The sequence below is a fragment of the Trichosurus vulpecula genome, chromosome 5 (assembly GCF_011100635.1).
Source record: "Trichosurus vulpecula isolate mTriVul1 chromosome 5, mTriVul1.pri, whole genome shotgun sequence".
Taxonomy (NCBI): Eukaryota; Metazoa; Chordata; class Mammalia; order Diprotodontia; family Phalangeridae; genus Trichosurus; species Trichosurus vulpecula.
Window position 1 is genome coordinate 194,115,796 of NC_050577.1, and position 27,208 is coordinate 194,143,003.

The following is a 27,208-nucleotide window of genomic DNA, read 5'->3' on the forward strand; positions in this document are numbered from 1 at the left end:
ACTGAAGAGGTCACATACGTAAGAGAAAAAACAGAAGAGACCAGTGTCACAAAATCTAGAGAGAAGTATCCTGGAAGAGGTAATCAATCCACAGTGTTACATGCTGCAGAGGTCAAGAAGGATGAGGACTGAAGAGATTTTTAACCCAGTTCCTGACTCCCCTGTATTGCATGGGGGACTTCAGAATGCTGCTTGCATTTTATTCTGAGACAAATTTTTAAAAAAATAAATCAACACTCACAATAGATTCAATTATCTTTATATCTTTGAATCAACAATGACTGCAAAGACATGGTCTTGCTGTAGGAAAGTTGTGAAAGCTTGTCTGTTCCTCATTCCAATATTCTGGAGAATATCCTTGATAAATGTATGGTTTCTCAAAAATATTTTACCCTATGAATTTTCTCATTTTACAATGAGAAAGTAAACATGCAAAATGGTAGTTATAGATGATTTCATGATCTTGATTGGGGTGGGGATAATAATACTATCCATGATTTTTCCTAATCATTTAATAGCTTAGCATCACTATATTAATTGGGTGGCTCTGACTTTTCTCCAATTTCTTAGGTCAATGTCCCTACGCCCAGAGACTTAGTCTTTTGATAACCACTTTTAACTTTTTAAACATTTTCTTTAATATAAATCATACATACATCAAATACACACTGTACAAGTGGGGATGAGGGAATTATCTGGAACTCAGAGATAAGGGGAGCAGGGAGATGATGGTTGACAAGACACGCTTTCTTCTTCAGGGAGGATTACCTCAGTTTTGTGGGGAGGAAAGATAAATGAATGGGTCCATCTCTGGGCTATTGAGGGGAGAAAATGAAGCAGCCAAGTCTAAGAGTGGAGAGAATCAGGTTCTAGTTCTCAACCAAGGGACAATGCTGGTTCTCTTTGTTATGACCCTGATCCCAGGTCCGTCCCGTGATCTTCAGAGGGTGTCCAGTTCCCAGAATAGCTCCTTCTTTCCGTTCTCCCACATTCTCACTCAGCACTGTGGACCGTTTACTCTACAGGGGAAGGAGATAGGAGGCTCATGAGAAGCAATTCCAGAGAAAGAAGATGTTCTGCTAAGGAGCAGACAACTCAGTTAAATCCCCTTTCTCCCTGCAAACTTTACCTGCCGAGGCATCAGGGGACCAGGGGAATTATCATCCTGCAGGGTGGTGAGGGGTGATCTTCCTAGGACCTTGCCAACAGGTTTCCTTCTAGGGGGCCTAGAAGCTGAATGGTGGTAGGGTGAAGGGAGAGATCAGAATCAGAATTGTCCTAAATATACTCACCTCCAAGGTAGTTCACTTCCTTCGTTACATAAGGAGCCTCTTCCTCTGAAGGAAAACTTGTTTGCTACTTTTTCTCCCATTAGTATCTTGTACCTGAGGAACAAGGAGTCTCAGAACCTCTCAAGAACTTGTCAGGGTCCTGGCTCATCATTCGAAGTGCTGGAGGCTGTTCTGTTACTTCTGTAGTATTTGCCTGTTTTCGGGAAACTTCAGTTTGGCCCAGGGAGGCTGGTAGTTTCTGGCGTTCAAGAGATAGTGGAGTATCCAGAGACAAGTCCTGCTCAGGCTGTGATGAAAACTTCACAGGGAGGGTCAGTTCAGTGGAATGCTCTGGCCTAGAGGCTTCAGCCCCAAAGGCCTCACTAAGCTGCTTTACCAGATTGTTTGGAGGGTCTGGAAGAGACAAGGTTACGCTAAGAACTGTTTCCAGACTCTCTCAGTCATATAACAAGAGCATAGAAGGTAAGAGTCTTGTCATTTAGTCACTGAAGCAGGGGTTTTAAAGTTTTTTTGTGTGTCATTGGACCCCTTTGACAGTCTGGTAAAGCTTACGGACCCCCTTCCAGAATAATTTTTTAATGTATAAAATATTTATTAATACAAAGGAAACCAATTATATTGAAATACAGTCTTCAAAATATTTTTTTAATGTTCACAGATTCCCAGATTAAGAACTTCTGACTTAAAGTAGGGATGAAGATGAGCCCAAAGGTTACATGAAGACCAGAATCCAACTAGAAAGGAACAAAAATCCATGGGATAGAAAGGTATTAGGGGATGGGGAGAAAGGTGGAGATAGGGAAGAGAGAAATCTTGGTTTCTTTAGAAAGGAGTAGGAAATAGCTCTGAAAAAGGGCTTGTGGGGATAGTTTTACAGGAAACAGCTCTATCTAACAGGTCTGTCTCCATCCTGGGTACAATACCAACCTACTGTGACGATCTTCACAGGTGTCCGGATAATGCCAAACGTGGGAGACCGGGGATCTGAGTCTCGAGCTTGCTCCATATCCTTGGTCTCCACTTCCTGCTGCTTTTCCACAGCAGAGGGACTTAGTTGTGGCGAGCTCTCCACCTGCCAATATGACATAGAACCTAGGCCAGTTCTCAGGGACTGGGGTGGCCCCCACCTTCTCTACCTCCTCTCCTGTGATCTCCAATCATACCATCGCAACAATTGAAGATTCGGGTAATACATTCCTTTGCAGGCTCTGCCATCACCCTTAGCATATAGATAAATATAGAGAAAAACCAGGCTCAGAGAGAGATCAGGTAATTTGTTCTTGGTCATCAGAGGCAGCTGTTGGCACAGTGGATAGAATTCAAATCCAGCCCTCAGACACTTACTTGCTGTGTGACCCTGGGCGAGACATTTAACTGCTGTTTGCCACAGATTCCTCACCTGTAAAATAGGGGTGATAATAATGGCACCGGCCTCCCAAGGCTGTTGTGAGGATCCACTGAATATTTGGAAAACACTTAGCACAGTGCCTGGTACATGATAAGCACCATATAAACGTTAGTCATTGTGATGACGAAGGTGATGATGGTCACAAAGCAGGCAAATGTTGGAACTTTTGTGGTTGAGACCGGGGTCTCTTACCTCCAAATTCAACAGAGGGAGAGCTATGATAGAATGGAAAAGAACACTTGCTTTGAAGTCGGACAGACACAGGTTACCCGTGGGTCTGCTGTGATACTACCTTGGGCAATTCCTTTCGCCTCTCTGAGCCTCAGTTTCCTCGTCTGTAAAATAAGTAGGCTGGACTAGACAGTCCGTACTCAGGAGCAGGGCTCGGCAGGCAGGCACGAGGAGCCAGCACCGCCCCACCCCACATTGACTCCCCAGAGGGATTAAGGGCAGAGGGGGACCCCTCGAGCTCTCCCACCTCCCCAGTACCTGGATGGGGGTACGCAGAATGCCTGCGCTGGGAGAACGAGGGTCTGTGACGTGCGCCAGATGCTTGTTGCATGGCGCAGGACGGGCCGGGGTGGCAGGGACGCTCTTGGCCGAGCCCATCCTCACGGCTCGGCCTGCCAGCTGCCCACGAGGGCGGGTGGACGGGAAGACCTGCGAGGAGAAAGAGGCCGCTCACGTCTCTGACACCTTCCCCGCCGCTTCGCCCCCGCGCTAAGGGGACGGGGAGTTGACCTTTGACTTCTGACTGCCTTGGTTTCCCCGGAGTGGAGGCCCCAGCGCAGTCCAGAGAGAGGGGCCGGGCGGAGAAGGAGGGTGCGGAGTGGGGAGGTGCCTCCTAAGCCCCGAGAGCTCGCTCACTTTTCGGAGTCAGGCTTTTCCGGCGAATCTGTTAGCATTCGGTCCCAACTTCTCAAAGTTGCGTTTCAAACCTCCCGCCACGCCCCCTGGTCCCCTCTGATTGGCTGAACCTCGGGACACCCGCCTCTACGTGAGACGCCTCTTGCCAATAAGGGCGCTCATTGGGCTCGGGAAGTGTCCGTCACACGCATCACGGGGGCCAATGGGCATTTAAAACGGCACTCTGCTCCAGAAAGCCCTCCTACTCCAGTGAAAACCTTTAGCTCCATCTCCAGGGGGAACCTTTGATTAATTAGATGGATTTCCATCTAGTTCATGCCGGCTGTTATTCCTTAAATCCCTGAAAAAGTTTAATGCATTAAGTTTTGCATTGGCTATCCTTTAGACTGAATGAAGAACGGAATAATAAAAAAGTATAGGTAAAGTAAGAATGAGACACTACAAGCTTTGAAAGATTAATGGCTTCTTTCCTCTCTCCCCCCCACCCAAGAGAGTTTCTCCAATAGCAGCTATAGGTTAGGGCTACTATCAATCATGTATCTCCACACAAAGATTTCTTCCTCATTAGAAACTGCTTTTCAGATGCCATGAAAACTACTATCTTAGTCCTTCCATTTTTTTTTTTCGATTAGACCATTCCCAGTAAACGTTTCACGGGATGATTAGTTAAAACACCTGTCAATTACTTAAAAAGTGGACTTGGATTGGCCAGCCGAAGGCGCGTGAGCGGGCGAAGGAGGTGGCACAGTCAGGAGAGCAAAAACTTCGCTACCGGCCTCGCAATCCTATAAGCGTTCTTTCTCTGGGGGCCAAGGATTGGCTGATTCAGCTGTCAATTGCTGTAGAAGCGCTTTTCATTGGCTCACATAGAAAGGAGAAGAGAGCGAGTCTATCTAACCGCCAGGCGCGCGCGTCTCTTTTTAGTGCGCGTGCGCTCAGAGTGGTTTACGGATTGGTTGAGGTAGTAGGGGCGAGGAACCGTGGGAGTCGCGGGAGCCGTTCTGTGTGGAAGCGCTGCTGCCGGTGTCATGGCGGAGCTGAGTGAGGAGGCGCTGCTATCAGTATTGCCGACTATCCGGGTCCCCAAGGCCGGAGATCGGGTTCACAAAGACGAATGCGCCTTCTCCTTCGACACACCGGTAAGCCCACTCCCCATGCCTGCGGTGAGCATCGCCTTGGTCATTCTGCCGGGGCCTGCACGACCGGGCTATCGCAAAGCACCATGGGATTCGTAGTCCTCCGCGCCCTCTTCCGCCGTTAACACGCACGAGCATAGGGACTGTAGGCGACTACCACACCCAAGGGCACTTCACCCACCCCTTCTTTTCCCTGTCCTGTGGAGCACTCTGGGGGTTGTAGTCGCCCATGGCTTTCTCTGTTATCCGAAGCCTCAGGCGCACCCTAGCCAAAGAACTACATCTCCCGAGCGGTCTTGGCGACCGGCTGGAGAGTTCTCGCTGGGCGCGTGGGGCCTATTGGGAGTGGTAGTCTGATGGCAGGTTTGCTTTTTCTCCCGTCCCTACCTTCCCCCCTCTCCCCACACCCACCCAGGCTGCCATGGGGGTAGTTCCCCCGATGCACTGCGCCTCCCCTAAGTGCTGGCTCATTTTAGGGTCAGCAATGGGGAGAACTGAGCAGGAACCTGCCACCTCGTGGGGACGGGCTGGGATTGGATCATGAAATGCAAATATAACTCCGACTGTGTTTCCTATCCCCTGGCAAAAAAGTCATCTTTCCTCTCCTTCCCTCTTCCTCCCCCTGCCCGGCCCCCCACTGACCTGTGGCTCTATTATAGCTTCCCTAGAAGGAGCAGAGTAGGGTGCCGAAAGATGGCTCTTGTCTTGGAGAAATGCAAAAAAATCTTACTCATCCCCTGCCCTGACTTAGATACTTCATAAAGCCACCACCCACACGCCGTGCTCCGTATTGATCACCCAGTGCCTCATTTCTAGCTCTATTTCATTCTGAAGCAGAGATAATACAGGAACAGAAAGCTTGCAGTTCGGTGCCTGTCTAATGGTCAAAGCTTAGAATGAGAGGGCAGTAAACTGGGTGTGATCCCCCCTTTCCGTATAGCTGTTGGGCCTTGCCTTGGGGTATTCAGCCAGATGGGCTCATGCTTGGAATCAGTGAGTCAGGGTGGAGGGCCATGGTTAGGTGCATCCTCAGTGTTCAGGATAGCTGTTTTGGAGTTTTTATCTAATGCCTTAGTGCAGTGTCATCCATTGTAATTTTGTGGTCTGGGAGATCTTGGTAGTGTTTCTTCCTCTGGAGTTTGTTTTTGGGGGTGAGGGGAGAGGATTCCTCTGAATGGAGCAATGGAGACTCTTTTTGGTTTGTGAGAGCCAGAACTTCCATTTCTAGGCCAGAAATAAAATAATGCATCATATAGTGCTTGCTTAGTATAGTCGTTAGCTCTCTTCCTTTTCAAATGATAGGGTGTGTTTGTTTATCTGTTTACATGTCCTAAGTAGAAGGTAAACTCCTTGAAGGCAGGGACTGATTTTGTCTTGTCATTGTATCCCCAGTTCCTAGTATAAGTGGCTCCTTGCACATGGTAACACATATATTATTAATGCTTGTTGTATCGGACTGACTAGTGAGTTCATTGATTGGGTCAAGATCCCACTCTCAAAGGCTTTCAGCAGTTTGAAAGAGGCTGGTGCATTTCCCTTTATATTCTTGTTGACTTCTATGCAGTGGCTTAAAAAATCCAGAAGGACACTATCTGCCTTTTGATAGCTATCTTTTTATGGAACTAGCAGCTCCAGGTGAGGGAGCTAATAAAGCTTCCTTCACTCCCAGCAAATGTGGCCCACTTGACTGAGTACTGTGAGATCTTCATCGGATATGTTTGGTTGTCCCATTTGGGGTGGGGTTGGGGTTGTGTGTGTGAAAAGGGTTTAGATAGTTTCTCCCCTGGGAAATGCTTTTGTGAATATTGGGAACTACATAATATTAGGGGTGGTTCAGATCTCTGTGAAGGCCTAGGATTTTCCTTGGCGTCCTGTTCTTAATGTAAGGATTTTATAAGGTTATAGAAGTCATTATTCTGGAAAGGTGATACCTGTTGCCACAGGGTATAAGTATACTTTGTCATCACCCCCAATCTCCTCTTCCATTTTCTCCATCACAACCTCAAGGAAAATCTGTTTTTCTTTCTTAGGCGTGAACAGATTGAACTGGAGACTTGTCTTTCCCAGTAATTTTCTCCAGTGGATACATTGGTGATTTCTCAGTAAGGATAGTCTTTCTATGGGTGGGAGGCTCTGGTAGGTCCTTATGTTTTGACTACACTTTAGGAAGGGAGGATGATTTTGCTATAGGAATGCTCAAGCTTCAGATTTTGAACATCTGGGACTTCCTAGTGCTTTGTGAAGTCAAAATTAGTCCAGCTTCCACTATAGGATATCTCTATGATATAGTTCCCTTGGTGCTATTCCCCATAAGTATGAACCTCAAATTTCCTCCAAAGAACTGGTTCCCTAATCCATCCTGCCCTCTGTATCAACAATCCAGTTAGCAGCTTCTGTGGGGGTGTAAGATCCACCAACAACCAGCACCTAGAAAGCTGCCAACACAGGTCCTTTTGATATGCTTTACTTAAGAAAAGCAACGTTAAGGGGTTAACAATCTTACTTTAATCCAGCATACAAATAACATCCACCTAGTTCAGGGGGAAAAGCCAGCATCCTGAATTACAGACTAAATACAATTCATAGTTATCAACATCTGGGTGTACAGCCGGGGAGCTCATTATAAAGGCTGGCCCAGAGTCACACACTACTCCTGCTTTGGCTCAGAGCTCCCAGAGAGAAGCTAACCTCTGCACATATATATCCTGTTCCCCACCCCCAGTATCACATCAGATACAAATCAATGGCTCACAATTGTCTCAGTGCTGAGAAATACAAAAACATCCCATTTTATCTGCCCCATTCAAACAAAGGCCAGAATCATTAAAGGTCAACAGCAAAAAGTCCCACCTTAATTATTGTCACAGCCTCCCATCCATCCTTGGAGAAACCTTTTGGGTGAAACTCTAAGATTGGGTGTGAGAGGAGGGAGAAGGCTCTAGAGATTTAGACTTTTTGTGTTGATACTTAGTTCAACATTCTGGGAAGCATTTTGAGACACACTGGGAAGCATTTTGAGACACATTCCTATGAAGACTGGAAGCTTTGAAATGGAATGAACAGTCATAATTAAATCTACATCACAAGCTTTGTTTCTCTTAGAGAAGATTGATGTTGAAAATTTTTAAAATTAGGCTCTAATTCTTCCTTATGATTATAGCATAAAATGCAGGTTTCATTCTGTTTCTTTAGCATCCCTACTTCTGACTTCAAGTAGTATTGACTAATAAACAGGTTTTATTCATTTTGTTTCCCTTGGGGAATTCTGTAGCACTTGTTCTGGAGTGTAGCTCCTTCATGCTTTCAGATTTCTATACAATAATGTCTTTGCATTTCAAAAATAAAATAATATTTTAGGGCTTTAATGCTTATGAGGTTACGTGTGGAATTCTCCATTTGCCTTGTAACATGGCATTCTAATTATCTACAGATTTTAATCTAGCGTATTAAATTAGGGATGTATGATTAGTCTGGTTTGAATTTGTAGTAATTATTTTGCTCTTGATCCCTTAGAATCAAATTATGAACTATTTTTCCCTACACAAACTTTGAAATTAACCACTTAAGCTATGTGTGGATTGGTAAAGACGAATTATGTATAACTTCTCTAGTATTTTTGTTCTAAATGACAAATAGGAGTTAAAATGGATGTATATCATTTATGTTTCTATAGCCAGCCAAGTAAAGGAGAAACTTTTGTAGATGAATGTAATAATTATAATTGAATATCTAAGCACAGAAATAAAAGACTAAGCTCTAATTTTTTTCTTAATAAAAGAACATAATATTAGCATCATTTTTAAAAAAATGTGATAATCAGTTTCCACAGGAAACAGTATTTTGGTCCATATTGATTCCTATCCTTCTAAATATTCTTATTCAGTGTGTGTATGTATATATGTTTGTGTATTCACACATACTTTTGTTTCTATCCTTCTTTTTATAGTGTACTTTGATATCTTTTGATGCTTCCTTCTTTTCTTTCAAATGCAATGTTTTATCTCAGTCTACAATGTAATGTTAAAATGCATTGTATCATTTTGAAGTCAAAGGATGTATAAAACATTCAGAGATTAAGACTTGAAAAAGTATTAATCTTTTAGGTTTATTTAACTGAACAATTATGGTTTTTTTGGTATATGACTGCTTTGGATTACTATTCAAAAACCAACCCCTGCTCATGTCTGTCTGACATAGATCTAAAAATAGCATGGTTCAGTTAAATAATGTTAGAATCTTAATGTGGATCCCATCCCTTTGTTGAACCTGTCTGGCCAGCTTTTACCTGCCTCTTTTCCTATCTCCCATCTCTCAGGAGTCCGAGGGTGGTCTCTACATTTGCATGAATACCTTTCTGGGCTTTGGGAAGCAGTACGTTGAGAGGCACTACAACAGGACTGGCCAGCGGGTCTACCTTCACCTCCAAAGGACCAGGCGTCCGGTAAGGTGGATGGGGAGGAGCTGGAGGGCACATTCCAAATGGAACCTGGAGAACTTGGAGCTTAGCATTTTGAATTGTTTTCAGTCATCTGTTATCACTGCAATTTCTGCTAGCCTTATCTTGTTTCTCAAGGTTTTTTTAAATGCATTTTCATTCAGTACATGTTCCCGTGCAACATTCCATTGTTTTCTCCCATCTCAGTTCAGTTATTTCCTCAGATTTTTTCCAACACTATTTATTCCTATGGCCCTGGCATTGACCCTGTCCTCCCTGCCTCATTGTAGAAAGAAGATGATACCACTTCAGGTACTGGAGATCCCCCTAGGAAGAAGCCCACTCGCCTGGCTATTGGTGAGTGTTCTGCACAACACCATTCCCTTGTTCTTTTTCCTAGTATGACCCATTTCTCCTCATTGCCTCGAGGACTGCCCCCAAGGTCCACTCAGTTTTGGAGGAGGTAAAAACCCAGCAGGTGGGGAGGGCCAGGGGTCTAGGCACCTCTGGGTCACCAGGCCTCAGCTATTGCCCCATTTGCCTTCTCCTCTTTTTTTTTTTTGAGGGGGAAGGCCAGGTACTTGGGGTTAAGTGACTTACCCAAGGTCACACAGCTAGTACGTGTCAGGTGTCTGAGGCCAGATTTGAACTCTGGTCCTCCTGACTCCAGGGCTGGTGCTCTATCCACTGCGCCACCTAGCTATCTTTCTCTTCCTTCTTGCCTACCAGGTGTGGAAGGTGGGTTTGACATCACAGAGAAGTATGAATATGATGAGGATGTGAAGATTGTCATTTTACCCGATTACTTGGAGATTGCCCGAGATGGGCTGGGAGGGCTGCCTGAGATGGCCAGAGACCGGGTATGGACATCCCTTCCCACCTTGGCACCAGAAGAGGGACTGGGGAGGGCTGCAGGAGGAACAAAGGTAGAAGAGTGTCCAAAGCTAGTCATCCAGTTCTGCCTCTAATGTCACCGCCCTTCTGTCTGCTCTCTCAGATCACCAGTGCAGTGGAGGCCCTGCTGTCAGCAGACTCTGCCTCACGGAAACAGGAGGTGCAGGCTTGGGATGGGGAGGTGCGGCAAGTCTCCAAGCACGCCTTCAATCTCAAGCAGCTGGAGAATCCTGCCCGAATCCCTCCCTGGTGAGACCTAGCCCTGTGGCTTCCACAGACAGCATAGCTAGCGTCTCAGTGGGGAAAGAGAGGGCACTCCTCCGGGTTTGGAGTTGGTAGGGAGAAAGAGTTAGGGGAGAGGGGTTAGCTGTGGTAAAGAGGGGAGATCATGGGCAAATAAATGTCCTGCCTAAGCCCCTTGTCATCCTCGTTGTATGAATACACATTTGGGAACACAGAAAGGAATTATGTTGGTGGTAGGAAGATTTGGATGGCCACATCCCTATTATGGTTTCATAGGGAAGGCTTAGCCATTTCCCTATTTTGTTTTGGCAGTGGCTGGAAATGTTCCAAGTGTGATATGCGGGAAAACCTATGGCTCAACATGACAGATGGTTCCATACTCTGTGGACGTCGATACTTTGATGGCAGTGGGGGCAATAACCATGCAGTGGAACATTACAAGGAAACTGGGTATCCATTGGCAGTCAAGCTGGGTACCATCACACCTGATGGTGCAGGTATGGTGCCTCTGACGTCCTCTTATGTACGTCTTCAACTTCCTTTACCTGTAACAGAGCCTTCATTGTAATGACTCATTTATTTCTTCAGGAAATGGTATTGTGGGCTCAGGTGGGCCTCACTTTCAGACACTGGCTACCTTACATGCCTGGAACACTTTCCTTCCTCATCTCCACCTCCTGGCTTCCCTGGATTCCTTCAAGTCTCAGCTTTAATCCCAGCTTCTACAAGAAGCCTTTTCTAGTCCCCCTTAATGATAATACCTTCTCTCTTGAGATTATTTCCAAGTGATCTGCATACATCTTGTTTATAAATAGTTGTTTGCATGTTTTCTCTCCCATTAGATTGTGAACACCTTGAACTCAGGGACTGTTTTTGCTTTTTGCTTTTATTTTTAATCCCAGCTCTTAGCTCAGTGCATGGCATATTAAAAGCATTTAATAAACGTTTGTTTAGTTGACTTGAGGTTGTGGGACGGTGATCTGAATAAGTTTTGTCCTTCAATCCTACGAGGGCTTCCCCTTTGGAATTAGAGGGACTGGGATCAGACCTAATCTCCCCATAAGTAACGTTATTCCTTCCTCCGTGCCTAGATGTTTACTCATATGATGAAGATGATATGGTCCTGGATCCCAATCTGGCAGAACACCTATCCCATTTTGGTATTGATATGCTGAAGATGCAGAAGGTGAGCAAGCTGTTTCCCACAGCTTCCTTTCTTCGCGTCACCCTCATTTCTCTCAAGAGTTTGCAGCCCCAGGGACGCCTGGAAATTAGGTCCTGGGGCAGCCCTGGGCTTGAGCATTGACCCAAGCATCTGGTCTTCTTTGGCTGTCACTGAAAGAGAGTGCTTTGAGGATGACCACTTCCATTACCTGGGCAGGGTTTGTGATTTCCCATGAAGAACTTTTGTCTAGGATCAAAACTTTTTTTTTTCCATTCCTCAATTTACATAGAGGCTAGATGCCTGTTTGTCATGGATAAGAGTTGGATGAGATGCATTATCTCTAAGATTCTGTGATTTAACAAATGTTTGTGAGTTCATACTATATATGTAGTGCTGTGTTTTGTGCTGTTCTTGGCACAAAGAGGTATAACATACAGTTAAGCCAAACCTGAGGAGATCACAGGTCTCCTGACTTGCCTATTCCCACCCCAGACAGACAAAACAATGACAGAGCTGGAGATAGACATGAACCAGCGGATTGGTGAATGGGAGCTGATCCAGGAATCCAGCGTGCAGCTCAAGCCCCTTTACGGCCCCAGTTACACAGGCATCCGAAACTTAGGCAATAGCTGTTACCTCAACTCGGTGGTTCAAGTGCTCTTCAGCATCCCTGACTTCCAGAGGAAGTGAGTATTCTCCCCCAACTTCTTTGGCCCTTTTGCTTAAGGGCTCTGGACTTTAGTATCTCTCAATTTCCGTTTCATAGCCTGCTTGATTCTCTCCTTCTTCATTATCCTCAGCCCTCTGCCCTGCTTTGCATTGTATCCAAGTCTCAGAATGGTTCCTCAGAAGCTTACTGTGACTCTGCAGGCCCCAGACATTATAAAGGGATAGAATTGAATGAGTAACAGCCCCCAAACCCATATGACCCCTCCATATAATTCCTTTCTTAAGCTTTTGTGCTTAAGCAACAGAATCCAGTCCCATGTCTCTTATTTGCCCTATGTAGGACTTAATCTGAAATTGGATTATCTGACAGATAGCACCATTAGGCTAGCAAGGGGTGAGAGGGTTGGGTTGCTATAAGATGAAATGTGAAGACAAAATCCTTGGCCTTGAATTTATAGTCTAATTTGGAAGAGAAGACACACAAGAAAAACCGCTGGAAAACATTTATAATGCAGCATACCAACAAATACAGATTAATATGGTGTAAATGATATATATAGATTCCCAACTGAAACCTGCTTTTTCCCCCTTCTCTTTCAAAAAGGGTTCCAGAGAGTCACCTTGTATTGAGAGACTAGGAAGGCCTATCCTGTCCTGCTAGGCAGTTTTTCTGGGCTCCAAGGTCCATTCTCATTTGGGGTAGAGTTCCTTCCCAATATCTCTTTTCCTTGGACTCCTCTCATAGTTTTATGTAGCTCACTGGTAACCTCTGACCTTCGCCTTAGTTTGGTCTGGATTGGAGAGTTGTAAATGTTCTCTCGGCCCTTAGGTACGTGGATAAGTTGGAGAAGATCTTCCAGAATGCGCCATCGGACCCCACCCAGGACTTCAGCACCCAGGTGTATGTGACTAAGCCCCAAGGTGGAAGGGATGAGAGGAACCCTGGTTTAGATTTTTACCATGACTCCTGTGGACTGAGTGGAGTGGTGGGAGTCCTGGGGAAAGTGGAGGAAGTTTACCATTGTTTGTTTGCCTCTTGGCGGTATCCTGAGTTGACAGAGTTCTTACTTAGACTAATAGCAGGGAGCCAAGAAGAACGATAGCTTGGATTTACTGGGGACTTAATAGTTTCTAAAACACTCTCCTTATAACATTCCAGTGAATTAGGTAGGGCAAATATTATCATCTCCATTTTACAGCCTAGGGAGGTTGAGTGACTTGCCCTTGGTCAGACAGCCACTGAGAGTGAAGGAGGAGCTTATGCTGGTGTCTTCTGGCTCCTAGGACTTGTATTCTTTTCTCCATACTACCTTGCCTCTTGTTAGGTTTTCAGAGCCCTGGAGTAAGGTGCCCAAGGGGTGTGTAAAATAAAAGTAGTGGCACCTAAGCTGGGCTTGTGCTGACTCTTGAACATTATCTTAGAGCCAAGTTGGGCCATGGCCTTCTCTCAGGGGAGTATTCCAAGCCTGCGCCAGAATCTGGAGATGGGGAACAGGTGCCAGAGCAAAAGGTGAGTTTTGCTTTATCCTTTGGTTGGTCTGTTTCTAGAATTGATGGAGGGTCCATGGGAAATTCTTGATGTGGAGAATAGCAAACTTTGAACACCAGCTCAAGTATTTTTCTACTCCCTCCAGGGAATTCAGGATGGCATTGCCCCTCGAATGTTCAAGTCCCTCATTGGCAAAGGCCACCCAGAATTCTCCACCAACCGGCAGCAGGATGCCCAGGAGTTCTTCCTTCATTTTATAAATATGGTTGAGGTAAAAGGGGGACTCGACCTGGAGAAGGGAGGAAAATAAGCAGAGGGTGGGCAGGGCAGCCCTTCTCCAGGACTGTTTTACTCTTTTTTTTCTTATTTCTCCCTCTGTCAGTCATTCTAATCACCTTAACTTGGCAGTACTACTTGTGTCCAGAACACCTGAAGAATAGCGAAGGGAATACATGGTTCCCTGACATCAGGGACCTTATAGCCAAATTGGCAAGAGATACCATATACAAAAAAAGCCGAAAACCAAAAAAACCCAAAACCAACAACAACTACCAGATCTGCCTTCCACTCTTGGTTGGTGGGGTTTACTAGGGAAGATTCCCATTTCACCCTTGTGTCACTGAAGGCCTTGGTGGGCTTCCCTTTCCTCTCTAGGCCCTCATTCCCTATCTTGGATCCCTCAATCCTTCTTCCTCCTCCCTGCCTTCCCATTTCCCTTCAGAGGAATTGCCGAAGCTCAGAAAACCCAAATGAAGTGTTCCGATTCCTGGTGGAAGAAAAGATCAAGTGCCTGGCCACAGAGAAGGTCAAGTACACCCAGCGAGTGGACTATATCATGCAGCTACCTGTACCCATGGATGCAGCCCTTAACAAAGGTTGGGGTTGGCAGTAGCAATACAAATGAAGTAGGCCCACCCGGAGGCTTGAGCTTTCCATGTCCCTGGGATGAGAGGAGGAGGCAGAGCAATGTTGGTCTCAAGCTTTGGGGCAGCTGAGGTGTGCAGGTGGTGATCTAAGGGTGGGATCATTTAGGGTCAGGTATGATTAACCCCTTCCATAATATTCTGTCCAGGGTCTGTTAGAGGCAGGAAGAGTTCAGGTTTCTTCCATTTTTCTTTCCTGGCGGGTCATTAAGCTTTGGTGGAGTGGGGAGCCAGAATAGGCATTGAGTGGGACATGCCAGTGGAGGGGGAAGTAGAAATGAGCTGACCAGAATAACTTTGATTCTGTGCCCCCAGAGGAGCTTTTGGAGTATGAGGAGAAGAAACGCCAAGCAGAAGAAGAGAAGCAGCCTCTGCCAGAGCTGGTTCGGGCCCAGGTGCCTTTTAGTTCCTGTCTGGAGGCCTTTGGGGTCCCTGAGCAGGTGGATGACTTCTGGAGCACAGCCCTGCAAGCTAAATCTGTAGCTGTAAAGTGAGTCCCATTTGCATTGGGCCTATGGATATAGTGCTTAGAAGCCTGCTCCAGGAACCCATCTTTCATGACCGGGATTTCAGTTGAGAATCAGTCCGGATTGGTAGTTTCTTTTTAAACTCCAAGCATGAAGTGCCTGGGCACACATGTTTACACACCAAATCAGGCTTTCTCAGGACTGCCTTCTCACAGAAACAGAATTCGGGGATAAAGCCATCCTAATTCCTAGCAATTCCCCTTGGGCTCAGCCATGTGGATGAACACTGTTTGGGTTCATGAAAGGAATTGGGCTGCTGCAGGCCAGTACGAATTACAGAATGTTATTGTCCCCCATTTGTATTCACTACCCATGGCACCAGCGTGGCCCTACTTTAGGATTTTGCTGCTCTGTCTTCAGAAGCATTAGCAGCTTTCTTGAGGGAAGATATTTTGTAAGGCAGTGGCCTCTTGCCCAAGAAGAGCTGAACTTCAGAAAAGGAATGTCCTAGGAAAAGGAAAGGGAAAGCCTGGGATTCCTCACGTAAAAGGCCCTTCTCTTCCTCAGGACAACACGATTTGCCTCGTTCCCTGACTACCTGGTCATCCAGATCAAGAAGTTTACCTTTGGCTTGGACTGGGTGCCCAAAAAGCTAGGTATGCAGCCTTGTCCAACCTAGCCAGTGTGTCACTTGGTTTTGCTTAGCTCTGCTCTGTTGTGAGGAAGGGCCTCCATTGGTGGTGGGAAGTGATAGCAATGTTTGTTTGTTTTTTTTTTTAAAAAGAACATCAATAAGACATTTTTAAGTGCAGGTAAAACAACTAAAAATAATTTTTTTTTAAAAACCCTAGGTGTGGAGTCTAGGGTGGGATGGTGAGGGTTAAGAGAAAACCATGGCGTGATTCAGTTTCAAAGTTGGAAAAGTCCTTCAAGATAAAGAATGTGTGTGGAGGAAGGCCACCAGAATGAAGGGCAGAGCCAGGATAAGGAGATAAGAGAGATAAGCAGCTGTTTTAGGGCACGGCAAGTGTGGGAGAGGGAGCTAAGGAGTACACTATAGGAAGACTGATTTAGGACTGGAAGGGACATGAAGAGATCATCAAATCCAACCCCATCATTTTGCAGATGAGGAAACTTGATCAGAGATAGAAAGGGGCCTGCTCAAGGTCACAAATAGTAAGTAGCATTTGAAGATTTGAACCCAGATTTTCTGACACCCTGATGCCTGTCAAAAAAAAAATTACTGTGAAAAGTCAGCTGGGCTAAAGGAAAGGCTCAGATGCTGGACAAAGCAGAGGGAGGGTTCAGTTTCCACACTCTGTATGAGGAGCACCGAGCCCTGGTCATTGTGGTGGTGAAGCAGCCTGCTGTCATGTTTTATGAGGAATGGCTGAAGGGACTGGGAGGTATTGGATAGAGTCGTCATCTAGGAAGAGAAGGAAAGGCATCTATGTAGCTCTGGAAGGCTAGTAGGTGGAAATTCTAGGGAGGCAGGTAAGGAAAGATTCCCTGCCAGAGGGCTGTCAGTAACTTTGGAATCTAGGCACTCCTTGTCCCCGTAAGTGTTTCGGGAGTGTGGGATGGTCCGACCAGAGAACCTCAAAGGTCCTTTCTGATACTTTCTAGCTTAAAAATTCTAGTCCACATCTCTCATTTCACAAATAACCTTTCTCTGAGTGTCAGTCCCCTCAAGTAACTACCATTTAGTGAAAGAAGCAGGAGGAGAATGCAGGGCTGACTCCGGGGCTTTTTCCACAATACTGTGCTCTGGTTCACTTTGATGTGGTCCTTGTCTACAAATAGTTCCAGTGTCTGGGTAAACACTTGAGTTTCCCAGAGGACTTGTTGAGGCTAAGCTGATGGGAGCCTGGAAGTCACTCACCTCTTTCGTGGTTACAGATGTATCCATCGAGATGCCCGAGGAGCTGGATATCTCTCAGCTTCGGGGGGCAGGGCTACAGCCTGGAGAGGAGGAGCTACCTGACATTGCTCCACCCCTGGTCACCCCAGATGAACCCAAAGGTAGCCTTGGTTTCTATGGAAATGAAGATGAAGACTCCTTCTGCTCCCCTCACTTCTCCTCTCCGACATGTTAGTGATTCTTCTTCCTGCCTGTCTTTCTTTACCTTGCTGATGGGTGGGGGAGGGAGCTGTGCCTTGCCCCCTCCCTGGCCCTTTCTTCCTCTCTGTACTTTGCCTGTCAGTCCTCCCTTTTGCATTCCCTTTTCCCCACTTGTTAAAGAACCCCTTCCCTAGGTTCTTAATGGGGAGGTGGAGATAACCTAGATCTTCCATTTATACCCTTTGGACGAATGGAAGTCTGTCTTGTTATGTGTACCCAGTGCCCCTGTTTTGAAAAGAAGTAGGAGGAGGTAGTCTTGGTGGAGAAAGGGGTATCCCCTGTGTGTGGTTGGGCACAGAGGGTTGGAATGGGGTGTGAGTCACCTTGATTTCTGTTCCTATTGGATTTACTGAACCCACAATAAGTTGGTGAGATTTTTCAAGTTGAAGGGAGAGTAAAAGAAGGTGGGGTAGGATGGGGTGTGGAGGAGGAGGAGGATGAGGTAAGATCCTGGGAGGCTGGAGGGCAAGCAGTGTTCAGAGAGCTAGGTGATACCTTGTCTATCTACTACCCTCCACAGCACCCATGTTGGATGAATCTGTCATCATTCAGCTGGTGGAAATGGGCTTCCCCATGGATGCCTGCCGCAAAGCTGTCTACTACACTGGCAATAGTGGGGCTGAAGCTGCTATGAACTGGGTCATGTCTCACATGGATGATCCAGGTATGGAGGAGGGTATAAAAGACCACAGGTTGAGAGGCAGGGATTCTTGACCCATTCCACACCTCAATACTACACCCTGTATTCCCACAGACTTTGCAAACCCACTTGTCCTGCCTGGCTCCAGTGGTCCTGGCTCTACCAGCACAGTGGCTGACCCCCCATCAGAAGATTGTGTGGCTACTATTGTCTCCATGGGCTTCTCCCGGGACCAGGCCATGAAAGCGCTTCGGGCCACGGTACAGGCTGAGGAGTTCAGTGGTGGGAAGGTGGAAGTGGAGAAGGGGGAATGTGGGAAGGGTGGATATGCCATGGATGAAATGAAAGTTGTTTGTACCAAGAGAGCCAAGAGCTTTCTCTGCTCTTTCAGTATTCCTTCCTGAATTATAATCCTTGCCATGTAACTTTGGAAAAAACCTTACCTTTCCTCTCTTCCAGAACAACAGTCTCGAACGGGCTGTGGACTGGATCTTTAGCCACATTGATGACCTGGATGCAGAGGCCGCTATGGACATTTCAGAGGGTCGCTCAGCTGCAGATTCCATTTCTGAGTCTATACCTGTGGGGCCCAAAGTCCGAGATGGTCCTGGAAGTGAGTATCTCTGAGGGAAAAGCAAGGCTGTGTTGCTTGTCTAGGATTGGCATCTGGTGTCCACCCCAGAATTCAACACCAGAAACTCTTTTTGTTGGGCCTAAAAGTTCCTTCAGAAGTTAAGCCTGTCTTTAAGATTGGGAGTTGATGAGTTGGAAGCTAATCTAGTCCTAGTTCCTTCACATGATCTGTGACATATTTTCCTGTAAATCATGTATTGATTTTGAATCTTTTGGATGGGTCATGAGAAATAGAAAATTTGTCTATAAAGAGGAGTCCTGGGGAGTGTGTCTCAGGGATTCCTCCCTTATTCCTCCTTCTGATCCTTTCCTATTGTTTCTCCTCAAATTCTCCTTCCCTAGAGTATCAGCTCTTTGCCTTCATCAGTCACATGGGTACCTCTACCATGTGTGGTCACTATGTCTGCCATATCAAGAAGGAGGGCAGGTGAGATGCTGATTGGGGGTCAGGGCAGGGGTGGTTTGGAAAAATGATTGGAGGGGATCTTCTATTTAGATGGAAGGAGGGAAAGTTGTTAGTGCTAGGGATGGAAGAAAAGCTCCCAAATAAAAAAGCATCAATGAAACATTAAAAAAGACATAGCTGAAAGTTAGAAGGGACATTGAAGCAGGGCACTTCTGTTACTATGATGTTAAATATAAGTATGTGCACAGATTTCACATCCATTCCCCCTCTCTGAACAGAGATGTTCGTTTTTTTGTTGGCGTTGATCATAATAAAAGGGGGGAGGGGAAATAGGGTTGTGAGTCTGGCATTATCAGAAAATGTAGAGCTGGAAGATCATTTGTAAGGGAGAGCCAAGGGCAGAAGGTTACGTATAAAGCAGGAGTGCTTTGTAATGACATCTGTAGACCCTGGCTGTGGAGCTGTGGTTGTTGGAAATAGTCGTATTTCTAGTCTGGTCATAAGTAGGAAGAGAAAGTTGTGGATTGCTATACTAGTTACCTAGGCTCATTCCTACTAGTGATTCTCCTGTAATGGCTCAGAAACTGAGTTGATGTAGTGTTAGGACCCCAATTCACCCATCTTCTCTTCTTTCTTTTCCCCAGGTGGGTTATCTACAATGACCAGAAAGTATGTGCCTCAGAGAAGCCACCCAAGGACCTGGGCTATATTTACTTCTACCAGAGAATGGCCAGCTAAGAGCCTGCACTCTGCCTCACTTCTTCCTGAAAATGGAGGCCAGGCAGCAGTGGCATCACAGACCAACTGGCATGAGGAGGGGCTGGACAGACAAAGAACCCTGATTCTCCTCCTCGATCCCCTTTTCTTCCTATCCCTTATAGCACGATGGAGGCCTTGAGGGACTGACTGAGTTAAGGGGAAAGCTGGAATGCAGGGGCCATCCCCACAGACTTAGAGGGGAGGGGAGGAATGGATCTTTTGTCTGTAATGAGATCTCTTTAATTCCCCTTCAGTTCCCCTTCCCTCTTCCACATCCTTTACAACTCTGCTTTTGATTCTCAGTGTAACCTTGCTCAGGCCCATCAAGGAAGAGAGAGAATGTGTGTGTGTGTGTGTGTGTGTGTGTGTGAGAGAGAGAGAGAGAGAGAGAGAGAGAGTGTGTGAGAGAGAGAGAGAGAGAGAGAGAGTGTGTGTGTGTGTGGCTTTGTGCATCACGGTTCAGGGATGGGGCAATTCTTTGTCTCTCTCTTTACACTCCATTTCCTCCCCTCCCCCATTTCCCTGTATTCCATCTTTGTGTTCCTTCCCTCCTGGGTAGGGTAAGGAAAACTGGGAGTCTATTGGGGAATTCTCCCCATCCCTATGCTACCAGTCTTTTCCCCACACCCCTCTCCTCTAGAAAATGCCAAAACACCAGATGTGAATAAAAGTCTAAAGGGTGAATTGTGGTGACATCAATTTGGGAACTGGCTTCTTGCCATCTCTCTAGGACCTGAGAAAAAGGCCATCTTAGGAAGTGGGCCACCCCTTACCATCCATGTCGTGCTGGCTTCAGTCGTCCAAGGGGCCAGTGGGCTTTTGTATGAAGGTTCCCAGCCAGCAAGAGAACACACTTCATTATAATCCCTTCATGTCATGGTATCCAAGAGTGAAAAATTAGTGTCAGGCTGAAGCTAGGGGATGAATGAAGAGGGGCTATTGGACTGAGCTGCCTTGTCTGATCTACTGCTGAGCCTGGCCACCCCATTGCTAGGCACTAAGCTGAGGTCCAGCAGCATCCTTCCCTCAAGGCCTTTGTTGCATGGCACCCTTTATATGGTCTGGTGATGAGGGCAGAGCTGAGCTTGGCCATGTACTAGGTAGAGGAAGGAGTTATGGCAGACCTCTCAGCCATCCGGTCCCAGGAACTGACTGAGAAGAATCTGGCCCTGTAGGCACCGAGTCATCTTGGCCTCTTGAAAGTAAACGTCCAGTTTCTCCAAGCTTTTGCCAGCAAGGGTGTCACCAGCTAAGAAGGAGTGTAGTTCATTCTCTGCCCTCTGGCCCTCAGCTGTCTTTGCAAAAATGCAGGTAGAATGGAATGTGACAGTGGGTAAGTCACTTCACCTTTCTGGGCTTCAGTTTACTCTTCTGTAAAATGGGGTTGTACTAGGCAAGCGCTAAAAGCCCCTTCCCAGCTTTTGACCGATGCCACACTGGGGGTAAGAAGTAGCACAGGTACTCAGTACATTTTGGCTGGGATTCCATGAGGTGGCCTTTCCATGCTGAGCTCTCCGAAGGCGGGTCCCCGAGGGCAGCTTGGACCTCCCTGGAGGCGGGGCGTCGGGCCGTAGAACGCGGCAGGGGGCGGGGCGCCAGGTTGGGGCGGAGCTACTCGCCGGTCTACATAAGCGGCTCGGGGTTGGGGCGGTGGTTGTGCGCTACTGCTGACCTTCAATCTTCTCCGGAGTCACTGCCCGTTACCGACGAGCCATGGCGTCGCGGAAGTTCTTCGTCGGGGGCAATTGGAAGATGAATGGGGACAAGAAGTGTCTGGGGGAACTCATCACCTCGATCAACGGGGCTAAGGTGCCCGCCAACACCGGTGAGCGGGGGCGCGGGGCTGCGGCTCTGCCGGGCCCGAGGCACGCTCCCCACGTTCCCCGCGACCACCTCCCTGGCCCGGGAAGGGGACGGGACGGGATGGAACCGGCCTCGCAGGGGCCTCTCCATTCATCCCCCAGGAGGGTGGGAGGCTCGGCTCGATTAGGGCTGGGGACGTGGGCAGCGGCTCGTGGGGGCGGGGAGGGGAGGCGGGTCAGCGCTCTTGTCCCCCCGGGGGCACGGGAGATGACTGCGCGAAACAGGCCCGCGGAGCTCCGCTCCCCCTCCCATGCGCGCTGTGCGGGGCTGCACGTAGCGCGGGTGCGGGCTGGCCGGGCACGTGGCCGGCACCTGGTCCGGAGCCCGGAGATGGCTGGAGCTGCTCAATGCAGCTGGTGCCCCCGTGCCAGCCCGGGGTAAAGGGCAGCTGCGAATTTGGGGCTCCTTCAGCCCACAAGTGGGGGGAGCCGTCGTCTCCCCCGCTTCCCACATTCTATCCCCCCTCCCCGATCCTAAATAAGGTCAAGGAGAGTGACCGGACTGTGGTAAGGTCAGATTTTAGCAGCCCCTTCCCAAATTCTCTTAACTGCCTTATACACCTTCTCTGTTCCTTGACACCCCCCCCCCCCATTTCCTATTTCCTACTTGAATGCCCGTATGTGGCTTTCGGATTGGGGAACTATTTTGGGAAAAGGGTAGGGTTGCCTCTCAGGGAATGCTGAGAACCCATGCTTAGAATAGCCTTGGGGTAACCAGACCTACTCCTGCTTAAAGAGCACTAGGGGGCAGGGCTGATAACGGAGAGGTTGGGCCCTTGGTCTTTAACGGGGAACCAGAGTGGGGTTAGGGCAGCCTGGAAATAGATTTTGTTTGGAGGCAGGATAGCCTTCCTGTCCTGCCAGAAGAAAGCCAGTACTCTTTCTTTTGGCTCAAGGAGGAAAGTAAAGTTTTCAAGAGTGGGCTAAGTAGAGCTTTCCTATTGGGTTTGGTGTCTGGGGCATGACTGAATTTGTCCCTACTCTTCCCTCTCCAGAAGTGGTATGTGGAGCCCCTGCTATCTACCTTGACTTTGCTCGTCAGAAATTGGATGACAAAATTGGTGTAGCTGCTCAGAACTGCTACAAAGTGGCCAAGGGTGCATTTACTGGGGAGATCAGGTAAGGTACCAGACTGGGCCAAGCTGTGTGAAATGTCCCTTAGTCATTTTTCAAAAATACTAGCTTGATATTATGGGTTGTGGGGATAGAGAAAGAGGCTCAGATTGAGATCCCTCTGTGTTGAGCCTTAGCTTTTTTTTTCCCTCAGCCCTGCCATGATTAAGGACTGTGGGGCCAACTGGGTGATCTTGGGACATTCTGAAAGGAGACATATCTTTGGGGAGTCAGATGAGGTGAGTAGTAGAGGAGGAAATGAGAAGAGAAGGGATCTGCAAGGGGAGGCCCCAGGAAATGGGAGGAGGGGGCATGTCTTAATAATATATCAATTGTCCCTGCAGCTCATTGGGCAGAAGGTAGCCCATGCTCTGGCAGAAGGCCTCGGAGTGATTGCCTGTATTGGTGAGAAGTTGGATGAGAGGGAAGCTGGAATTACTGAGAAGGTTGTTTTCGACCAGACCAAGGCCATTGCAGGTAACTGCTGGTTTAGGGACGATTAGCCCCTGTGTCACAGATAAAGGATACTGAGAACCCTGATGGGGGGTGGCAGGCAAAAGGCCATGCCCATGCTCTCCTGACTCCCTAGGCATCTGCTGAGTCGGGAGAGTGGAAATCTTTACTGGGTCACGCCCTTGCCTAATAATGTAAAAGGTACTCCTTGCCCTCTTGTGCCACCTTCTGGTTTTAAAAGCAAAAGGCTGGGGCTGGAGGAAACACTGGGAATTAGCTAGATTGAAATTCCAAAGTCTCTGAGTCTGAATTTCCTCTATCCCCACAGATAACGTGAAAGACTGGTGCAAAGTCGTCCTAGCCTATGAACCAGTCTGGGCTATTGGTACCGGCAAGACAGCTACGCCCCAGCAGGTAATAAGACCCTTGGAAAAGACCCCAGCAGGAGGAGGGAACACTTGGTGAACTGCTGCCCTCCTGAATCACAAAACTTCAGAGATGGAAAAGAGATATTATCTAGTCCACTCTCGTTTAGGGATGAAGAAACAGGTCCAGAGTGGTGGTAATTTATCCCAGGTCACACAGGTAGTTTAGTGACAAAACTGGGATTAAAAGCCATACCAGTGACCTTTCATTATACCCTCATTTGTCCCTATAATATTACTCAGAAATTGCTATGATCACCCTGTCCTACTTTGCCTTTAAGACTTTCAGGAAGAGGAGATTTGAGAGCTGTCTTTGTCTCTGTTCTAGGCCCAGGAGGTACATGAGAAGCTTCGGTGCTGGCTTAAGACCCATGTCTCAGAATCTGTATCACAATCTACCAGGATCATTTATGGAGGTCAGTAGATGTGATCCTTGGTGTGGAGAGAGGAAGGAGGGAAGAGGGGAGAGGATGGGGAAGCAGAGACTCTCTAACCTGTCTGATTCAATTTTTTCTCATTTCTTACCAGGTTCTGTGACGGGTGCCAACTGTAAGGATCTGGCATGCCAGCCTGATGTGGATGGCTTCCTGGTGGGTGGAGCTTCCCTTAAGCCTGAATTCCTGGACATCATCCAAGCCAAAAACTGAGCCCTTCTTGTGGCCCTCTGACTCCTTTACATATAGAGCTGGGACAAGGCTACACAAGTCTGGTTTACCCCTCCCCCTCCCATGTGATTGTGATGCTGATTCCCCTCCCCCCAAGGTCCCATTCAAGCTACACCTTCCTCCACCGTGTAGATTGTATAGATTGTGTGCACCAGTTCTCAGCTCCTCAGCTCTTCCTCCAATGGACCAGGCCTTTCTCCATTTACTGTAAATTTGAAGGAAGCACATCATGTTTCTGGTTTCTTATTGGTTGGGTTGAAAATGGAAAGGGGTGTGAGGGGGTAGGTGGCTGACAACCCTTTTCTTCTTCCCTCTACTTCCTGTTTCTTGGACTCAAGCAAGACTTACCCTCCAGTAAGCGAGGGGTGGGGGTGGGGCTGAGGGATGGGAAACAGGTGATGACAAGGGTGAATGCCAGCCTTGTGCCAGCGCCTTACTCTAAGCAGGCCCCAGAGATGGGGGTGGGGCAGAGAGGGCGGGACAGTACGGACCACACATCCAGTGATATCTCCCCATTGCCCGTTGGGCAAACGCTAGTTAGAAACTACAACGGAACTGTAACAATACTCTTATTATCATTTAAAGAAAAACAGGCCCTCCCCTTGGGCTGAGGGTTACTGTCAAGTTTGTAATAGGTGGGGTCACTGGTAGAGCAGGTAACGTTTCATGGCAGGGGGCAAGGGCAGGGCAGAAACTTCACCCAGCCGGCCTTCCCCCAAAATGTCACGAATGCACATTCGGCTCAGGTGGAGAAGGGAGTGAGGTTCTGCTGCAGGGAGAGAAGAGAAAGATGATTACTTGAGGGGGTAATGAATTGCAGGTCACTTCTGGCCTCCCCCCACCTTCTGTCCTTGGACCTCTCTCTGTTCCCTTCACCCAGCCTTGTTTTGGGTAATCTGGCCATAGGGTGAGAGGCTGCTATTTTGGGGGATGGGGGTATAGTGTTGTCTCGTCTGAACCATGCTAGAAAGGATTTTCAGAGCCTCCAAACAAATGCCACCATACAGGTCTGGGGAAAGTGGGGCAGAATCCTTGATGGGAGTTAAGAGTCTATTGCAACTAACTGCCACTACTGCTTTTCTTCAAAAAAGAGGAAATAAGTTCTTTTGTACCTGAAGCCTCTCTCTACCCCCCTTCCCCCCAAGCCAGAGCTCTGTTGGGAGGGTGGGCTAGTACAATCTTTAACCCTAACCTAGAGCTTTTGACTCCACCCCATCAGACCAAATTCCTCCTCTCCAGCCAGGTCCTAAAGCTTTTGTTTTTTCTTGGGGCCTATGTGTTGTGCCCACAGTCTTTATCAATGGAAGAAGACAGTTTTAGGGAATCCAAATGGAAAAAAGCCAGTCTTGAGTGTTTTTAGACCACTGACTCCCCAAGACCCCTAGCCTTGTGAAAGACTACCCCCAAACAGAACAAATGGGAGTTCCCTCTCTAGTTTGTCCTCTGAGCCTCCTGCCTTACCTCCCCATGTCCTGGAAATGCAAACCACCCCCAACAAATCCAGCACCCCAATCTCACCTCTTCTTTCACCCAGGTAGCGAATTCGAACCTGGCACTGCCCCCATACAGCACTGACAGCAGGGTAGAGGGTTCTTCCTTTAAGGCCCCGGAAGGCAGGCCCCAGGTAGGTGCCTCCGATGGCATAACCCAGAGTTCCTTCCTCCATATCCAAAACCACCAGCAATCTCTCAGGCACTTCCAGACGCTCATCCCCCAGCCCTGTGGGGTATCTAGGAGCCCCACTACTCTTGCTTTGGTGGTAGAGCTTCCCCCGCCCAATGTCCCAGCCCCACGACTCCCCATTACTGCCCAGCAATGCCGCATAACAGTCTGCTTGCAGTGGGGCCAAGGCTGTGGCCACCCCCACCACAGCATGGGTGCCCCTCTGCTCAGGGGGCCAGCCAATCTCCCAGGCATGCAGGCCCCTGGAATAGCCTGTCTTGCCCCGGGCTCCATCGGTACTCTGAGCCACAGGCTTTCGCTCAAAGCTCAGCCCCTCTTCCTTGACCTCAATGTTCTCTGAGCAGTCTTTGGGGTTCCAGCCATGACGCTGCTGCACGCTCAGGTCTACCGGGGGTGCTGACAGCAGCTCCTCCAGTCCCTCCGGGAAAGACAGATCTTGGTATGAGGTGGTTGGGGATGGGGTGCTGCTGGTCCCACTGGCCCCTGCCAGGGCAGTCTGGCCCATGGGAGGGGGACTTGGAGAATCCCCCCAATGCAGGCCTGGAGAGGGAACGGGCGGCTAGAAGGTAAGGAGAGCGGTTTTCCGCGCACTGCTGCTAGTGAAGGAGGCGCTTCACCTGGGGAGAGGAGAAAGGTGGAAGACAAAGTGAGAGTGACTTCTCCATCCGGCCCCTGGCTTCCCCCACGTTTTCACCGCACCGCTGCTCGCATCCTGAGGTTTCCTCCCTAACACTGTCCATCCTTCCCAGACCTGCGAGCTCCCCCGCCCCTTCCTGTCCTTCCAGGTCCCTTTCGCTGCTTCTGTCCAGGACCCTCAATTCTTGTATGCTTCACCCACACCTCGCGGAGGCAGGGCATCCCAAAGTGTCTCACTGTGGATCCCCACCCCTAGGCCGCCTCCATATGCAGACTCCTGCCACTTGATTACAAAGTTCCAAGATGTGACTTCCAATTCCCGACTCTGCCGCTTATTACCTGTAACCTTGGGGCCAGTCACTTCCCTTTGGGCCTCAGTTTCCTCATGTGTAAAATGAGAGGTCTCAGCTAGATAATCTCTAGGGTCCCGTCCAGCCCCAAAGCCAAGGATCCCACAGTCCCTTCCGGAGGAGTCCGATCCCCGACAGCACCAGTCCTTTCTCAGCTTCCGCCTCCTACGCCGGACCCCGCCTCCCCCCCCCCCCGTCTCCGCCCTGCTCCCCCTAACTCCGCCCCAGATCTCGGACTGGGGCTTGCAAAAAGGGGGTGCGAGTGGGAGAGAGAACGCTTTACTCCCTGAGCAGGAAGTTTCTCAGGATCAGGATTTAGAGTGGAGCGTGGAAAGGACCCTGCATTTTGCTGGGGGGGAAATCGAGGGTCCGAGAGGGGAATTTGCTAAAGGAGCAGAGGCAGAATTCGAACCTAGCTCTCCTGACGTGAAAGTCGGTGCTTTTTCTCCTGCTCTGCAGACCCTCGTCTTTGT

The 27,208-nt window shown here is 48.2% G+C and overlaps 4 protein-coding genes across 7 annotated transcripts; 2 read left to right on the forward strand and 2 right to left on the reverse strand.

The window, feature by feature from the left end:
• Positions 1-635: 635 nt before the first annotated feature.
• Positions 636-3,625, reverse strand: CDCA3 (cell division cycle associated 3). 2 transcript variants are annotated; one of them, XM_036760289.1, is made up of 6 exons: positions 3,568-3,625; positions 3,190-3,360; positions 2,220-2,364; positions 1,386-1,685; positions 1,130-1,233; positions 636-1,019 (listed from the first exon to the last, which is right to left on the reverse strand). In XM_036760289.1, exons 2-6 carry the CDS (start codon positions 3,307-3,309, stop codon positions 870-872), a joined length of 819 nt encoding a protein of 272 aa, XP_036616184.1. In that variant the 5' UTR covers positions 3,310-3,360; positions 3,568-3,625; the 3' UTR covers positions 636-869. The 2 variants fall into 2 exon arrangements, with proteins under 2 accessions (XP_036616184.1, XP_036616185.1); XM_036760290.1 differs by having other exon boundaries at positions 3,442-3,575.
• An 864-nt stretch (positions 3,626-4,489) lies between these two features.
• Positions 4,490-20,247, forward strand: USP5 (ubiquitin specific peptidase 5). Of its 2 annotated transcripts, none has more exons than XM_036759524.1 (20): positions 4,490-4,706; positions 9,019-9,144; positions 9,429-9,495; positions 9,868-9,998; positions 10,136-10,281; positions 10,588-10,772; positions 11,367-11,461; positions 11,933-12,126; positions 12,939-13,010; positions 13,532-13,619; positions 13,744-13,869; positions 14,320-14,473; positions 14,837-15,011; positions 15,556-15,644; positions 16,888-17,079; positions 17,631-17,774; positions 17,865-18,010; positions 18,210-18,363; positions 18,726-18,810; positions 19,434-20,247. In XM_036759524.1, exons 1-20 carry the CDS (start codon positions 4,596-4,598, stop codon positions 19,525-19,527), a joined length of 2,574 nt encoding a protein of 857 aa, XP_036615419.1. In that variant the 5' UTR covers positions 4,490-4,595; the 3' UTR covers positions 19,528-20,247. The 2 variants fall into 2 exon arrangements, with proteins under 2 accessions (XP_036615419.1, XP_036615420.1); XM_036759525.1 differs by having other exon boundaries at positions 4,515-4,706; positions 16,888-17,010.
• An 890-nt stretch (positions 20,248-21,137) lies between these two features.
• Positions 21,138-24,293, forward strand: TPI1 (triosephosphate isomerase 1). Its single transcript, XM_036759526.1, has 7 exons — positions 21,138-21,373; positions 22,406-22,529; positions 22,678-22,762; positions 22,868-23,000; positions 23,305-23,390; positions 23,730-23,817; positions 23,930-24,293. Exons 1-7 carry the CDS (start codon positions 21,262-21,264, stop codon positions 24,046-24,048), a joined length of 747 nt encoding a protein of 248 aa, XP_036615421.1. The 5' UTR covers positions 21,138-21,261; the 3' UTR covers positions 24,049-24,293.
• Positions 24,294-24,622: 329 nt separating this feature from the next.
• On the reverse strand, positions 24,623-26,863 carry SPSB2 (splA/ryanodine receptor domain and SOCS box containing 2). Of its 2 annotated transcripts, none has more exons than XM_036761299.1 (3): positions 26,725-26,863; positions 25,585-26,366; positions 24,623-24,832 (listed from the first exon to the last, which is right to left on the reverse strand). In XM_036761299.1, the coding sequence occupies exons 2-3, from the start codon at positions 26,252-26,254 to the stop codon at positions 24,708-24,710; spliced, it is 795 nt and encodes a 264-aa protein (XP_036617194.1). In that variant the 5' UTR covers positions 26,255-26,366; positions 26,725-26,863; the 3' UTR covers positions 24,623-24,707. The 2 variants fall into 2 exon arrangements, with proteins under 2 accessions (XP_036617194.1, XP_036617192.1); XM_036761297.1 differs by having other exon boundaries at positions 24,623-24,835.
• Positions 26,864-27,208: the final 345 nt, after the last annotated feature.

Coding starts and splice junctions, on each gene's coding strand:
- USP5 (XM_036759524.1), top strand. CDS start 4,596: ATGGCGGAGCTGAGTGAGGAGGCGCTGCTATCAGTATTGCCGACTATC. Junction 10,282..10,587: donor CCTGCCCGAATCCCTCCCTG/GTGAGACCTAGC, acceptor TTGTTTTGGCAG/TGGCTGGAAATGTTCCAAGT. Junction 10,773..11,366: donor CATCACACCTGATGGTGCAG/GTATGGTGCCTC, acceptor CTCCGTGCCTAG/ATGTTTACTCATATGATGAA.
- CDCA3 (XM_036760289.1), bottom strand. CDS start 3,309: ATGGGCTCGGCCAAGAGCGTCCCTGCCACCCCGGCCCGTCCTGCGCCA. Junction 1,686..2,219: donor TGTGAAGATCGTCACAGTAG/GTTGGTATTGTA, acceptor TGTCTCTTCCAG/ACCCTCCAAACAATCTGGTA. Junction 1,020..1,129: donor GTCCCCTGATGCCTCGGCAG/GTAAAGTTTGCA, acceptor CTTCCCCTGTAG/AGTAAACGGTCCACAGTGCT.
- SPSB2 (XM_036761297.1), bottom strand. CDS start 26,254: ATGGGCCAGACTGCCCTGGCAGGGGCCAGTGGGACCAGCAGCACCCCA. Junction 24,836..25,584: donor CTACCTGGGTGAAAGAAGAG/GTGAGATTGGGG, acceptor CTCTCCCTGCAG/CAGAACCTCACTCCCTTCTC.
- TPI1 (XM_036759526.1), top strand. CDS start 21,262: ATGGCGTCGCGGAAGTTCTTCGTCGGGGGCAATTGGAAGATGAATGGG. Junction 23,391..23,729: donor AGACAGCTACGCCCCAGCAG/GTAATAAGACCC, acceptor TCTCTGTTCTAG/GCCCAGGAGGTACATGAGAA. Junction 23,818..23,929: donor TACCAGGATCATTTATGGAG/GTCAGTAGATGT, acceptor ATTTCTTACCAG/GTTCTGTGACGGGTGCCAAC.